Source organism: Triturus cristatus, chromosome 1_2 (assembly GCF_964204655.1).
Source record: "Triturus cristatus chromosome 1_2, aTriCri1.1, whole genome shotgun sequence".
In the NCBI taxonomy this organism is placed as follows: Eukaryota; Metazoa; Chordata; class Amphibia; order Caudata; family Salamandridae; genus Triturus; species Triturus cristatus.
In genome coordinates, this window is record NC_140580.1 from 876,163,951 (window position 1) to 876,179,634 (window position 15,684).

General features: G+C 45.1%; 1 protein-coding gene across 1 annotated transcript in view; it reads left to right on the forward strand.

Moving 5' to 3' along the window:
• Positions 1–15,684, forward strand: part of MORN1 (MORN repeat containing 1) — a 1,183,871-nt gene that overhangs the window by 760,654 nt on the left and 407,533 nt on the right. The window contains exon 12 of the mRNA XM_085609315.1: positions 1,741–1,826. Coding sequence (XP_085465441.1) covers positions 1,741–1,826 — 86 coding nt within the window. The remainder of the gene's footprint in view (positions 1–1,740; positions 1,827–15,684) is intronic.

Consider the following 15,684-nt stretch of genomic DNA (forward strand, 5'->3'; position numbering starts at 1 on the left):
CGACCACCTCAGTCATGGATACCCTCACTACCACACTTTAACAGTCTCCATAACCTCTCTCTCAGATGCAGTTTATTAATTTTATAGCGTCACCCATAAAAGTGAAGGGTGTCAAAGCATTTTAGATAACACACACATTACACAGAGACAATCCATCGTAGGTCTGTAAATCAGTGTATAGTAAATGTTGCAGAGTACTTGGTCTGGAGAAGCACAAACTCTGAAATTAAAATGTAACACAATGGATTGGGGCTCTCTTTAATAGCAAGAACCGTTTGTACCCAAAATAAACCCTTTTTGCAACATTACAATAATGAAAGTCTAGGGAAAAAATCCATAGCTCTAATTTATACCTTGAAGTCTGCACGCAGTTCTTTGATGACAGTTAATAGCTCACTGTAAACTGAAACTAACAAAAGGAAGTCTCTGACAAGAGCAGTAACCCACTGACCTGTTTACATTATATTCACTTTGTTGTCTGCATGGTACATGTTATTTGCAGCAGGCATATTAACCCTCTGCGCTACCTTCAAAACTTCCACGAGTCAAAACTTCTACTAAGACAAAAAACTCCGATCTTGCCTGGAAGAACATTAATCACTGGAGTTTTCTTGACATTTTAATTGTTGACTGAAAATTGCTTGAGGCCAGGAATGCAGCAGCAGGTGCTTTTAAGCAAACAGGCGCCCCCATGTGAAGTCAGCACGCGGTGCGGTGGCACCGGTCGCACCGGTCGCACCGCCCTAAAGTCGACCCTGATATTACAGGTTATGGCATTTCCAAACGTGAGGCCCTTGCTGAATGCTTGCAATTCCAGTCTTCACAGTTCGAATTACTGGCGAGAATCTTTAATTCGGAGTAAGGTCTGAGTTTATGGCCCCATTATCACTTGACTTGTAATGGGGCGGGCCCAAGTGTAACATTTTCCAATTTCAGCGTCCAGTACACTAAAAAACAGACAGAAGGCCCCTGTTGTACGCACGCATGCGCTATTCTGGTTTTTTTTCTTCACAAACACAGATATTAACCCCTTCGCTGTGGCGCGAATTCCGCCGCAGCGCTGGGGGTGTTTTAAGTGTGCGCGGCGCCGCCATGCTCATGACGGAACCACGCCGTCATGAGTCACGGGTGAGCTGTGCTCATGACGGAGTGGTTCTGTCACGGCGCCGCCCACTTACGTTAGATGCCCGCACAGGCGGGGAAAAGGCGCCGCGTGGGCGGAGCGACAGCTAACGGCCGCGGCATGACGGAACCACTCCGTCATGAGCACAGCGCGACCGTGGCTCATGACGGAGTGGTTCCGTCATGAGCAGGGAAGGGGTTAAGAATCCTGAGAAGTAGAGAAAAGCAGAATAACAAATACCTGGGAGGAAATATGTCGCAGAAAAAGACTGGCAGAGTGACGTCTGGTGAAAGAAAAAAACAGGTCTTGGGACGCAGTGTTCCTTTGCTCGAGGCATAATGTCATGCGGTTCTCTGTCTCGCCGTGTGCAGATACACGCGCTGGCATGTCTTCCACTGTAGAAGATTCGAGATAATTGCCCCCTCCACTGTGTCGCATATAGAGCCTTCCGCGAGGGAGCTCATGGGCTCGGGAAGGAAGTCGAAAGCACGAGCTACAAATTGAAGTAAAATACACTTGAAATTAAAAGCCGTTGTTGTCAGCTTGCCTAGATAGTCAAACACGTGTATACAGTCAATGTATGTTTACGTCTGTTTTCCCTTTCCCTCCTACTCTAGAAAGCCGGCAAAAAGCCAAGTGGCAGGATATCAGCTGACAGAGCCGAGAAGCTGACAGTCTCGCAGGAGAAGATTGGAGACAGCAGGTAGGTGTGAATCAGAATTTCTTGCTGCTCGGCTGGAGTTGCTTTCCATTTAACACACTCCCCTCGGATCCCCGCAGCAAGAGACTCCTGGCAGGTGTTTCTATTCTGAGCACTTGCCCTCTTTTATCCCGCACTGCCCTGGGTGTATCCGTCCTGTGGTGCAGTCTTCCGCTTCGTGCTGAGCAAAAATCTACTCTAGCATCATTTTGTATTTGATTTGGAAATGCTTACTGAGTGAGGTGTGTCAGGAATCCAGCAAGGTCCTCTTTCAGCAAATTCATACTGGGCGCAGTTCCTTCATGCACTACTTTACACAAATATCTGTATGTACTCTTTTTTTCAGACACCACACCTGCACAGTCCCTCCTCATAGAAACTTAAATGAGGGCGTTCAGCAAAAAGTATGGACCAGCCACCCTCTGAAAAAGATGATTTCCGTCCCCTGGACAAGGTTACTGTCCACGTGACGACGTACATCTAGATAACAATTTACAGGCACACAAGTTTTACTTTATACAATCCATCACCCAGCCTGGAAACGTGTATATCCACCCTCGCGACCACTCGTGATGAGAAACTACCAGTCCGCATTGAGAAAGCTGCCGCTCGAGTAAAAATCTACTCGAGCGGCAGAAACCGACTGCTTGCACTGTGCAAGATGCTGTTTGCAATGATTGCACAGTGCGGACAAGCATCCGGCACTGTGCAAGCATCGCGAACAGCGTACTACGCAGTTCGCTTAGTGCTACGCGTATCTCGTGTAGTGTGAAGTGCACTTCGCGTAGCTACGCATAGCGCTACTATGCTAACTATGCCCAGGGTTAATATCCACCCCTCGCAATTGTATTTATAACTTATTTCAGTGGTATTTAGACTTGTTAATGCTGACCCCTTCAATCCCATTGTAAGAAATATGTGTGTGTGTGTGGGTGGGTGTGCGTGTGTGTGTGTATGTACTCAGGCATAATCAGGCCGCTTGGAATCGGCAGCTCTAAACGTATTCATACAAATCATACAATAAGGTTGTTATCCCTTTTAAAACTGTAATGAAATGCATGCTTGCTAACACAGTCCCCTCTCCCTCTAAGTGTAAAAGTATTTACAGTGTGATTCTTTATCAGAAATGGGGTAACGGTGCAGGGAGAAAATTGAGGATTACATGGAGTTCTTTTACAACACTGTTTTCAGTAGGATGTTTGTCTCTTTTCACCAGGGAAATAATAGGTACCCCTTTTTGCCGGTGCCTGAAATCACCGGAGACCCATTCGAGGGACCCCCCCCTAAACATCAGCTGACATCATAATGAAGGCAGATTGACAGCATCACTACAAATACAACGCTAACTCGAAAACGTATTCCTACATACTACGCAGGAAGTGTAGCTGTGGCTTCCTCACACTAGCAACAAAATAAGGCTCACTTGCCTTGAAGTAAAACTACTGGTACCAGAGACTCCATAGCCCAACTTGATGCAAACTACAGAACAAAGCAAGAGAAATGAACGGCAGCAGGTACCCTGCTCCCATCCCTATATTGCAACAAAAACTCCACACGCTCTGCTTGTTGCAAGTGACAAAGAACAAACTATTGTTTGGGTAGAAGCTTCTCACTCCCGCTGACTGCCAGCACACTCTCAAATGACAGAAAAGCTATTAGCACATGAATTTCATATCCCGCATGTCACATATAACTGGCATGGAGGTGACACTTTTCGGAGTTATTCTCAACTCACCCTGCTCATATGCTAACGTACAACCTCAAAAACCAGCATAATAGCTCCACCGCCAGTGTAACTGGGCAAAGTCAACTCATCCTGTAACAGTGAGCACCTGGAAGATACTCTATACCAGCGGTTCTTAACCTGTGGCCCATGATGACTCCTACTCAAGGGATCCATAGCTGCTTGGATAATTAAATAATAGCAGATTAGAGGCAATGTGTAAAGTTTTTATGCAGCACATAAACAGTGATAAAGTGAAAACACAACACAAGAAAACTCGCAAAACAATTTAGAAAATAGAGCACATTTGAATACATTATTTGACACCTAGATGACAAAACTCCAATCTGTAGAACTGTAGTTATGAATTCTAAATGTTTTTAGTAAAAACTAGCAACTAAAAGTTCAAAGCGCCAACCGCGTACATCTATTCACACGAGACTGGGTCAAAGTTGAAAGTTAAGGTCAACTGCGAGGAAGAACTATTCGGATACAAGAAGTGGATGGGGCCTGGTCAGCGCATACCTTTGGACGTAGACATTTTTTTGTAGAATAATGTTTGAGGAGGTAGAATTTCTGCGAGACAAGGCTGCAGGAGTGTCCTAGGAGGGAGCGTTGTCGTCGAAAGGACTTGGAGCGAAGCTACGGTGAAGATTTTTTACCTCCGGGCTTAGTATCCGAAATGGAAGTCGAAAATCTCCAGCAGGACGAGGCAGAGGGTTGTAACCGAAGATAGTTCTACAACGTCAGATACCCCTTTAGTGAAGGACCATTGAAACAGATTTGCTGCTGCGGAGAACATAGTAGTAGAAGCCGCAAATTCAATCCGATCGACGATGCACCTCGAGCGGATAGGTGAACAGGTTGGTACTGCTCTTCTCCTAGTTCTCAGAGCACTTTTGGGCCAAATTTTGTCTAAGTCCTCCATTTTGGAAGTTGCCCATATGGGCACCTTTAGTGCTACAACCAAGAGTCCAGGGATGGTGGGACACCTCTTGGTGGTTCAGGACTCACTCAGGCTGGGCCCAGGTGCGGCTTTAAGATTGTGGGAGCCTTTTATGTCTCTGTGGCTCTGAAGAGGAGGTCAGCCAATTAGCACTTGGAGTCACATCTTGTTGCACATCTTGTTGGGGGATGATGTCCCCTTGGCTGGTGAGGGTACTTGGGAGCCAACAACCACTCCTGCGACCTCTAGTAAGTCTCACACAGCAGGATTGTTGAGAGCTCGTGTGAGGCCTGCCTGCTTTCTCCACCTCTCTGCAAACACGCTTCCTGGCCCACTACTGATTGGGGGATGAAGTCCCCAACTTCCTCAGGGAGTCGGTACGGGTCGGTTAGGGTAGGCACAATTGCCGGTGTCCAGCTCCACATAATCGTGTTTCCTGAGCTGCCACCTCGACCCTGGCTTCCATGAGGCACGCTATTACGCGTCTTGTTATTTCCTCCTGTCTTCGAATTTGATGACAGGCCACCTGACTGTGAGTAAATGGTTAGGTCTTGGTGATCAAGAGTAGGGTACATCTTAGCGTATGTACACCGCTCGGGTCACTACACTTGGTCCTGACGAAAACCTAAGTAATAACACCACATAGGTTGAAACATGTAGACCGTCTTTTTTCACTTTTTTAGCACATCATTTCACTTTTAGATACCAGTGGTCAATCTAACCAATGAAGGTATCTCATTGCTGTTTTTAACATGGATCAGTGACTCCAGAATAAAATCGTTTTGGTGAGTACATTTGGCCCATTTTTAATCCACTACTCACTCACTTGCACTACGAAGAACTACCAGCTCCACTGTAATCAGGTGTTGCAGCACACCTGGACGGCACTCGGCTGTTCAGGTGGGACCCCTATGATGAAGCATGTCACCAACCAGGTTGGTGAGCGAGGGGTCTTCTAAAAAGAATTAGTTCTTCTCGTAATGTGTGTGTGTTTCCCAGGATTTCAGAGACTCTGATCAGTCTTCTGGATTTACTCCTCTTTGTGTTTTTCTTATGGGCCAACAACTCCTCCTGTTACCTCCAGAAAGTCCCACATAGCGGGATTGCTGAGAGAACGTCAGAGATCCTGCCCTGTTTCCCCACCACTCCTGGTGCACTACTTGTTAGGGGATGAAGTTGCTTTGAATGCTGAGGGTACTTGGGGGACAAGAAGCCCTCCTTTTACCAACAGTAAGACCCAAACAGCGTGATTGCTGAGAGCTGTTCGAAGGCCCGTATCCTTTCTCCACCACTTTGCAAACATGCCTAGTAGTTAAAAAAACGTAGAAATTCACTTTGAAAACCAAATGTTACAGGGACGTTATAGTTATGTAATAGATTTTTAAAGCAACGTAGAAATTCACTGGAAAAAAACAAAGATTACAGGGATGGTATAGCTAGGAAATAGAATTATAAAAACCATTGAAATTCACTGAAAAAAACAAAGGTTACAGAGACGTTATAGATAGGTGCAGATTTTACCCATACAAAAGCCATTGAAATTCAGCAGTTAATGGATGGTAGCAATGATTCAAACTGCTTCTCATGAACGTATTATTTATAGATTACAGGATCAAGAGGAAATTTTTCAGCAAATCTGGGCTCCTTTCCTTCACAATCCTTGAATTCCTTTCTTTCCACTCTTCTCATACGATATAACCTTATATTCTAATACTTCTTTAATTTATATAAATTCATTTACATATACTTATTCATTATTTACCTAATTTTTGTGTATTCATTTAGGTTTTCTCTATTACCTTTTCCTTTTTCTACTCTACAAAACTTATATTACTTATCTTCATATATATATATATATACTAAAATTATTTTCTTCATTTGCTTTATAATTTTATATAATTTATCTATTACTTATCGTTTATTATTATATATGATGTATTGTTACTTTGTATGAACACAAGTTATTTTAGAATATTGTATACATATTCTTGTTTCTATGTATTTTTTATTTCTTTTTCTCAATAAATAAATATGAAACAAAAAGAAATTCAGCAGTTATATTTACCTGAGCTAACTATAACTTACTCCCCCGCAATGCACTACTTATGACCTCACATATTACATCACTTATGACATCTCAAATAACATCACTGATGACATCATCCACAGAACCACTCACACACCCACTCACACCTCCATACAGTGCCTTGTACACCCCCTCACACAACCACTCCCATGCCCGTTCACAGACCCATACAAGTACTCACACACCCATTCTCTCCTTCATAGAGCCATTCCCACACCTGCTCACTCAGCCATACAGCCGCTCACACAACCATTCACTCACCCAAGCAGCCACTCATACAACCAGTCACTCAGCTACCCAACCACTCACACAGCTATACACTCACTGATACGTCTATTCACACACAGACGTATTCACCTATACAGCCACTCACACGCATACAGCCTCTAAATACAGCCACTCCACTCATTCAACCATACAAACACTCACATACCCACACAACCACTTACATACTTATTCACACATTCATACAAGCACTCACATATCTGCTTACTCACCCATACAGTCATTCACACAGACACTCCCTCTCCAATACAACCACTCACACACCAAGTCACTTAGCCAAACACTCACACAAACAGCCGCTCACTTACCAATACAGCCATGTACACACCCACTCCCTCATACAGCCATTGAGACACCCGCTCACTCCCCATACAGTCACTCACACAGCCACTAACTCACCCATACAGCCACACACACACCCACAAAACCACTCACACACCCATACAACCACTCAGTTACCCACCCACACGCCCATCTAACCACTGACACACCTACAGACATAGTCAGAAATCCACTCATTCACCCATACAGCCACTCATGCATGCACTCACACACCCATACAGCCACTCACACATCCACTCACACACTGATACAGTCACACACCCACTCAGATCACAAATTTTAAAGATAGTATCACTCATTTGTAGTACAACTAGTGTACTAATCTTACTTTTGTAGTAGGTTAGTACATATGTTTAACACTCATAAACTCTCACTTGATGATGTTATCAGTGATGTAACATGTGAGTTCATAAGCAGTGCATTGCGGGGTCAGAAGTTATAGTTAGCTCAGGTAACTGTAGCTGCTGAATTTGAGTGTTTTTTTATGAGTGAAATCGGAGCCTTACTATAATGTCCCTGTAACCCTTGTTTTTTCATGTTTTATATATATATATATATATATATATATATATATATATATATATATATATATATATATATATATATATATATATTATACATGCATGCAAAGATTGACATTTTTGCATTGACAGTAACATTGCCAATACACTGTGTGTGATCAGGAAGTCAAATATTATAAAAACAAACAACACAAGAACCCCCTCACCCCCTCATCACAACAAAATATAATGTACCTGGTTACACCCTGTTCTGCTTGGGTTTTCGGATCAGATAAGACCCGCTCATCAGAGCCTCTCTAACCCAGCCAGAACGTTACCCTCTCCCTAGGGCCTATTCACAACAAGTAACCACCGATATATACATATATACCACCTAAGGACAGGGAATTCCTACTATATACATATATATATATATACATACATGTATATATACCTCTTATAATACAAGTGGCGGCCTCGCGATCCCAGACGGACCCAGGACTTCCTACCCAGACGGCAGCCTTAGCCTCGCGGTCCCAGACGGACCCAGGACTTCCTACCCAGACGGCAGCCTCAGCCTCGCGGTCCCAGACGGACCCAGGACTTCCTACCCAGGCGGCAGCCTCAGCCTCGCGGTCCCAGACGGACCCAGGACTTCCTACCCAGACGGCAGCCTCAGCCTCGCGGTCCCAGACGGACCCAGGACTTCCTACCCAGACGGCAGCCTCAGCCTCGCGGTCCCATACGGACCCAGGACTTCCTACCCAGACGGCAGCCTTAGCCTCGCGGTCCCAGACGGACCCAGGACTTCCTACCCAGGCGGCAGCCTTAGCCTCGCGGTCCCAGACGGACCCAGGACTTCCTACCCAGACGGCAGCCTTAGCCTCGCGGTCCCAGACGGACCCAGGACTTTCTACCCAGGCGGCAGCCTTAGCCTCGCGGTCCCAGACGGACCCAGGACTTCCTACCCAGACGGCAGCCTTAGCCTCGCGGTCCCAGACGGACCCAGGACTTCCTACCCAGACGGCAGCCTTAGCCTCGCGGTCCCAGACGGACCCAGGACTTCCTACCCAGACGGCAGCCTCACAAGTTCATCCTATGATTACCATAACATACAACAGGGGAATCAGTTTTACTATTTATCAGATCACACAAGAACTGCCAATTTGAGCACAACCTGTTCTCTGGTTCGAGAGGCTCCTCTCTCCCTTGTTCAGTTACCACTTACCTGATCAGGGTTAACATCTGTTCATGTCAAGTCACAGCTGACTAGAAGAATAGGCTACCCTCTTATACAAGAACACGCAGCACATGTTGATTCACTACAAACTGGATACTTTATTATTTATTATATACGCAATCACATAACATTACTGTGTAACACATAACCTGCAAAGAAAAGTGAAAGATTAGGTTGTACACTCTAATAAGAAAGGGGTCGACATCACCTTAGTCGTGTGTAGCCTGCACTCAATGGTCATCTAGGTTCCCTTCTCGTCTGTGTCTCGGCTCGCCTGGAGGTCACACCTCCGTAGTCTCCCTTCTCCGAGTCACTGGGACCTCTTCCTCATCGGCTACTCTCTCCTCTCTGGCAATTCTGCTAGAAGAGTATCTGTCTCTCGGTTTTTCTCCGCCTTCAAGTTTGTCATCTGTCTTCCCTGGAATAAGTAGTAGCTTTACTGCTAACGGCTAGATGCCGCCTACGGACAGAATTAAGTGCGTCATAACTGCCTCAGACTTTCACTAATATAGAGGTGCATTTCCTCATGGAAAATTCCGGCCCGTAACCTGCCGCCCTCCAAATTCTTGTACCTCCCCGTACCAAGGACACTTTCCCAGCCGGCCGGCCTGATGTAGTGTCTTCGGCATGAAGAAAAATACAATCCTTCGATAAGGGCCGGTCTGAACCGGTTCTCTCCAAGCGAATAACACCTCATAACTAAAACATCCCCTTTAACCTAGAAGCATCTCAAGCTGCCGGAGCAGAAAGAAAGATGGAGTCTCTCCCGTTTGAGGCCTACCAGGCCTGAATTCAGCACGGCTCCATGAAATACCCTCACTACAGGGCAGGTTATCCCTAATACTAACGAATCTATCCCCTAGGATATGTGTGCAAGCCCTAATCTATGGGGAAGAACACAGGATCATGTCGAAGTGCCTAGTAAATAGACTTCATTCACTACTCTAACCCTTAGGCTTGAATGGTAATAGACTGAAGTCACCCTAATCACCCATCAACACAATAGGGCCGGGAAAATCGAGCAGTACATTTCACCCTTGACTTCAGTCTATTATACATTCATTAAACAGAACTAACATCTGTGGAAGAATAATATGAAACAAAGCTAACTGATCTATGTCTAGTACCAAATGTGCAAAATTGAAGTAGTGAAGGAATACACTGAATAAAGCAACAGATAGAAATCAAAACAGCGATGGTAATCAGAATACCTCCTAATACTTGACGTAACAGATACAAATCAGGTAACCAATTAAAGAGCCAGTCAAACCAGCCCTGGTCAATGTGTTTTCTAACTTCCTCCGTCAAGTCATGTAGCCTGTCAATGTGAGCGCGAATGGATTGTGTATGATCAGACAAGTTAAAACAACAAAGACCCTCGAAATCAGAACAATCGTGCCCATGTTTAAGCAAAAGATAATCAATGGCCGCTCGATTTTGCAAGATGGCTCTCCGTTCACCCTGGGCGTCTAACAGCATGTCAGACAGGACTGTAGAAGTATGATTAATGGATTTTACCATCCAGCAGGCCATTTTCTCAATAGATTTAGCATTATAAACCGCCAAAGCAGGAACACCAATAATTGAAATAGCCAGGCTAAGGTATTCAGACTTGGAATATAAATGCAAAGATGAGTCACAATCCTCCTGTAACATCACTGTATCTCGAATCACACGAGAATTGGCATTCGGATGTGACGAGAACATCAGTAAACTGAGTCTCGTAATGGCACAAGGGCCACCAGAAATATTTGCGGGGACATATGGCCAGGAAGTATTACCACATGAGAAAAGCCATCCGGCAGGTAGTACTAGGGGTAACTACCAAACTCTTGCAAGTCATATTGTTGTGGACCGAAGCACATGTTTTCGGTGTCCTTTGAAAGCACAAAGTTCGCTCATGAAGGGTGAAGGAAGTAGCACCTTTCAATTTTAGACGCAGACATTCAGAAATTGCACTAGGATTACACGTAAGGAAAAAAACACATATCTCCTTGTGTGATATTATAGGTAACTATTTGGGACTGGACGGGGGGTATCTGGTCTGGTAGTTCAGTACATAAGGGGCAATACGCATGGGTGGCAAAATCGCCCAGAAGAACATTGGGGCGAGCCTTTGAAATGTTAAAAATATTAGTCAAAGTTTCCAGCGAAGCAGGGACAGCAACCAGACAGGTCGCTAAGATGTCCTGTACAGATCTCATCGGCGTCAAACAAAAGTGAGGGGCATCGGTCACCCTTTTCGCCAGTAAGGTCCAAAAGTTCGATGACGAATCCCACGCAGCGAGGGAACGCGACACTCGGGTGCGTAGCTCATCCCGGGTCGACGGGATTCCTCCTCTCTCGTCGAACCAACCCGAAAATAGTCCGACGACGACACATCCTGCAGCAACAGTCCAAAGAATGATCTGAAAGAGAATCAAATACAGGCATTAATCATTCTCGTAAGTAACATTCGTCAGCCGGGACCGCTTCCCAGCTATCTTTCCCTGGTCTCATAACTAAAATGGTGTTGTCATGACCGGTGGCAATGACCTCTGCTTGTTCAGGGGGATTCTTAGGCGACTGCACCCAAACCCTGGCCCCAGGGATATCTGTGGAGCCAAAACCTTTCTGGCCTCGTACAGTTAGCAAAGTTGGGGCAGTGCCTTTTACCATCCCACCACTGAAGACAGGCATTATGAGTAATTGAGCCACTCGGTCAGTTCGATGGATCAGCAAGTCAGCCTCACTGCTATTCAGCAGGAGCACCTTAATCTCTCCCTGATAATCACTGTCAATGACCCCTCCAAGTACCTGAATGCCTTTTACAGCCAGCCCCGATCTAGGGGCGATTAATCCAAAATTCCCGGGTGGTATATGAACACCAACACCGGTCGCGATGATGACCCGATCTTTACCTTTAATAACGGTGTCATCCATGGCATGCAAGTCTAAACCTGCCGACCCTGGGGTCGCTCTACATGGAGCCAAAGCTCCGGGAGTAATTTCCCAGTACATCACAGTCTCTCTGATTTCATTTGGCTGAGCATTAACATTCGGAGGGAACAAACGCATAAGTGGAGATTCAGCATTTAGAAAAGGACGATTATTCAAAATTAATAACGCTTGGGGCAAAAAGTCTCGCCAATTCTTATATTTGTCATCTGTCAATTTACGCAGCTGCTCCTTCAGCAGACCATTCAATCTCTCCACAAGACCCGAGGCCTGCGGATAGTATGGGATATGAAATACCCAATCAATATTGTTTTCCACACAGAATTCCTGTACCAATCTTCCACGAAAATGGGATGCATTATCAGATTGAATTTGGAATGGCACACCATAATACATCATAATCAATTCCAATGTTTTAATGGTATTCAATTGGGTAGCTTGCTTACAGGGAAGGGCTACCAACAGGCCACTGTATGTATCGACAATAGTGCAAACATAATGACAATTCCTACTCATGGGAAGTGGACCGATGTAATCAATCTGCCAAATTTGAGCGGGCAGTTTCCCGCGATGTAAATGACCTTTAATAATTTGGGGCACTTTGCGCTGTCTGATATGCTGACAAATGGGACAATGTAAAATAACATTCTTAATCAAATCTAGGGGAATATAAATTCCTCGATCAGCAGCCCACCTGCTAGTGGCTTTCTCTCCAAAATGTCCTGCCTTCTGGTGGGCCCATTTCGCCAATCCCGCAATATCAGAATCTTGCCTGTCCACCACTGCCTCAGCAATTTTAGATTTCTCATCTGCAATGTCATGAAAAAATTTGTCAAGAGAATCTATCGGGGTGTGAGCATCCACATGGAAGATTGTAACAGTACTCTGTGGGAGCATCTCCCAAATCTCCTGCCATAATTCTTTTCCCCACAATTGTTTTGAATGCAATTCCCAATTATGGGAATGCCAAGTCGGTAACCAAACTGCCAGTCCATTGGCAGTAGACCAAGAATCGGTGAAAATATGACATGTGCCAGGTAACTCTTGTTTCAGAACTTGATAAACAGCATAAAGTTCAGCAAATTGACTGCTCTTACCTTCACCAGTTGTGCTCAGCAATTTTTGTGTGATCGGATTATAGGACACCGCTTTCCAGTACCGTTTCGTCCCTATGAACCTTGCTGAACCATCCGTAAACCAGGCATGGTTTCTGTCCTCTGCAGACAAATCATCAAAAGGTCTACCCCACTTGACAGGAGACTCCTGTACTAAAGGTACGGAACATTCACTCTCAGTCTCAGTCGATGGCGCTCGCGCCACCTGCTCATGTAAAGATGCAATTCCTTTCTGTCCCACACGTGCCCTGTCTTGTATATACCATTTCCATTTAATCACACTCGCCTCTTGAGCATGTCCAATTCGGTGAGTTTTCGGCGAACTCATAACCGACTGCATGATAGGAATTTCAGGTCGCAAAACTATATCATGACCCAAAGTCAGTTGCTCGGTATCCACCAGAGCCCAATAACATGCAAGTAACTGTTTCTCAAAAGGTGTATAACGCTCACCAGCATCAGGTAACTTTTTGGTCCAGAAACCCAACGGCACTCTACTCCTGCCTTGCTTCTGCCACAAACTCCAATTCGCATAAAGGCCCTGTACAGACACATTCAAATCCACCTCACCATCACGTACGGGCCATAAATCCAAAGCATGTTGAATTGCCTCTTTTGCTAGGTTGAACGCATCTTGTTGTGGTTTATCCCATTCAAATGCATTCTTTTTACGAGTGACACGGTACAAGGGGGCCAATATTTGACTCAAATGAGGAATATGCTGACGCCAAAAACCAAATAAACCAATGAAGCTTTGGGCTTCTTTCCTATTCCTCGGAACTGCAAAATCAAGAATTTTCTGTTTAACCTGAGGGATAACTTCACGGTGTCCTGCATGCCAATTAATACCCAAAAACTTTACAGCCTGGGACGGGCCTTGTAATTTATCCGGATTGATTTCCCAACCTTTCTCACGCAGGCACTCAATGACTCTGTCCAATTGGGTCTGAACATCCTCTTGTGTTTCGCCTTGGATCAAAACATCATCAATATAATGACACATCTGAATTTGTGGATGAACCGGTACCTCAGCCAAATGCTCTGCCACCAGCCGGTGACATATCGTAGGGCTATGTACATAGCCCTGAGGAAGACTTCTAAACGTCATCTGACGCCCATTCCACGTAAAACTGAACTGTTCCTGACACTCAGGGGCAATCGGAATCGAAAAGAAAGCATTAGCAATATCAATGGACGCATACCATGTACCTGGATGTTTTTGGATTCTTTCAATTAGAGTAATGACATCCGGTACCGCAACGGTCAAGGAGGGTGTGTGTTTGTTCAATTCTCGATAATCAACAGTCATACGCCAAGAATTATCACTCTTACGTACAGGCCAAACAGGATTATTCCAAGCAGAAGTAACCGGGGCTATAACACCTGCATCCACCAACTCCTGAATAGTGGTACTAATCTCTTCATGACCACCTGGAATACGATACTGCTTCTGACAAACCACTTTTGTCGCCTGAGGAACTTTTATGGGGGGCATTCGTAAACGACCAACCCGTATAGGCCTGGACGATATATAATGCGTAGTTCCAAATTGGTAACATCCATCATCTAAATGCAAAGTCATTCCTCTCAAAATATCAATTCCAATTATGAATTCCAAGAGTGGCACCACTAGTACAGAGTATTCTTTTCTAGGGATTCTACCTATTCTCATTTCAAGTAAAGTTTGAACGGCAGGAGTTTCCTTTCCACCCAGTCCAGTAATTGTAAAAGACTGACCTGTAAACCTCTTTGATTTTCCATGAATAAGAGTGGCCTCCGCTCCTGTATCCACCAATGCTCGGGCCCTTTGGATATTACGATGTCTCCAATAAATTTCAATATCTACATAGGGTCTATTATCTCTGTGAGCCCATCTGTGTACTGGAGCTTGACCTATTTCCTAGTCATGCTTACTGCATTCCGTGTACCAGGATAAATCAGGATAAAGACTCTCACGTTTCTTAGGTATCGGTACCTCCTGTTCATATCCATTCCCAGTACGAAATGGATTCGTGTCATCTGCATTGCACTGCTGGTTTCGATCGGCCAAACTATGACGATCCTCTCTCCTCCTCAACTCAGGGGATTGATCCCTATCATCTCTACGTCTGCTGTAAACATAATCATTTTTTCCCCTCTCTCTTTCCTCTTCTCTCTCCCTATCCCTCTCACGACGGGGGGACATATCACGTACATAACGTCGATCATCACGACGAACAGAGCGCCCACGGCGGTCGTCATCACCGCTACCGTCAGAAAAACCACGATCACACTCAGTCGTCCGAACACGCCGGGCACCCTCCTTCCGATCCAAGCCACGTTTGCGAAACAACTCCCACAAACGAGCAGTAGTCTCACCGTCAATGTCCTCCCTCCGCACACCATCGGCCAGAAGACCAGAAAAGATATCACGTCTAGTAAGTTTATTGTCACCAGGAGTACGAGTGTCAGGCCGGGACTGACGTTCAGGTTTAAACCACTCACCCAACTCACCGAGTTGGCGTACCGATTCCAGTACCGTAGATAACACGTTACCAGTCTGATTAATCAATAAAGTCATCATGACCTGCTTATAAGCAACAGGGGAAGAACGAATAATACGATTCCGCACAGAAGATGTCAATGAACCATCAAGCAACCTGTCAGCAGTACCCAGAAAAATTGCCGTTTTCATCACCTCCTCTTTG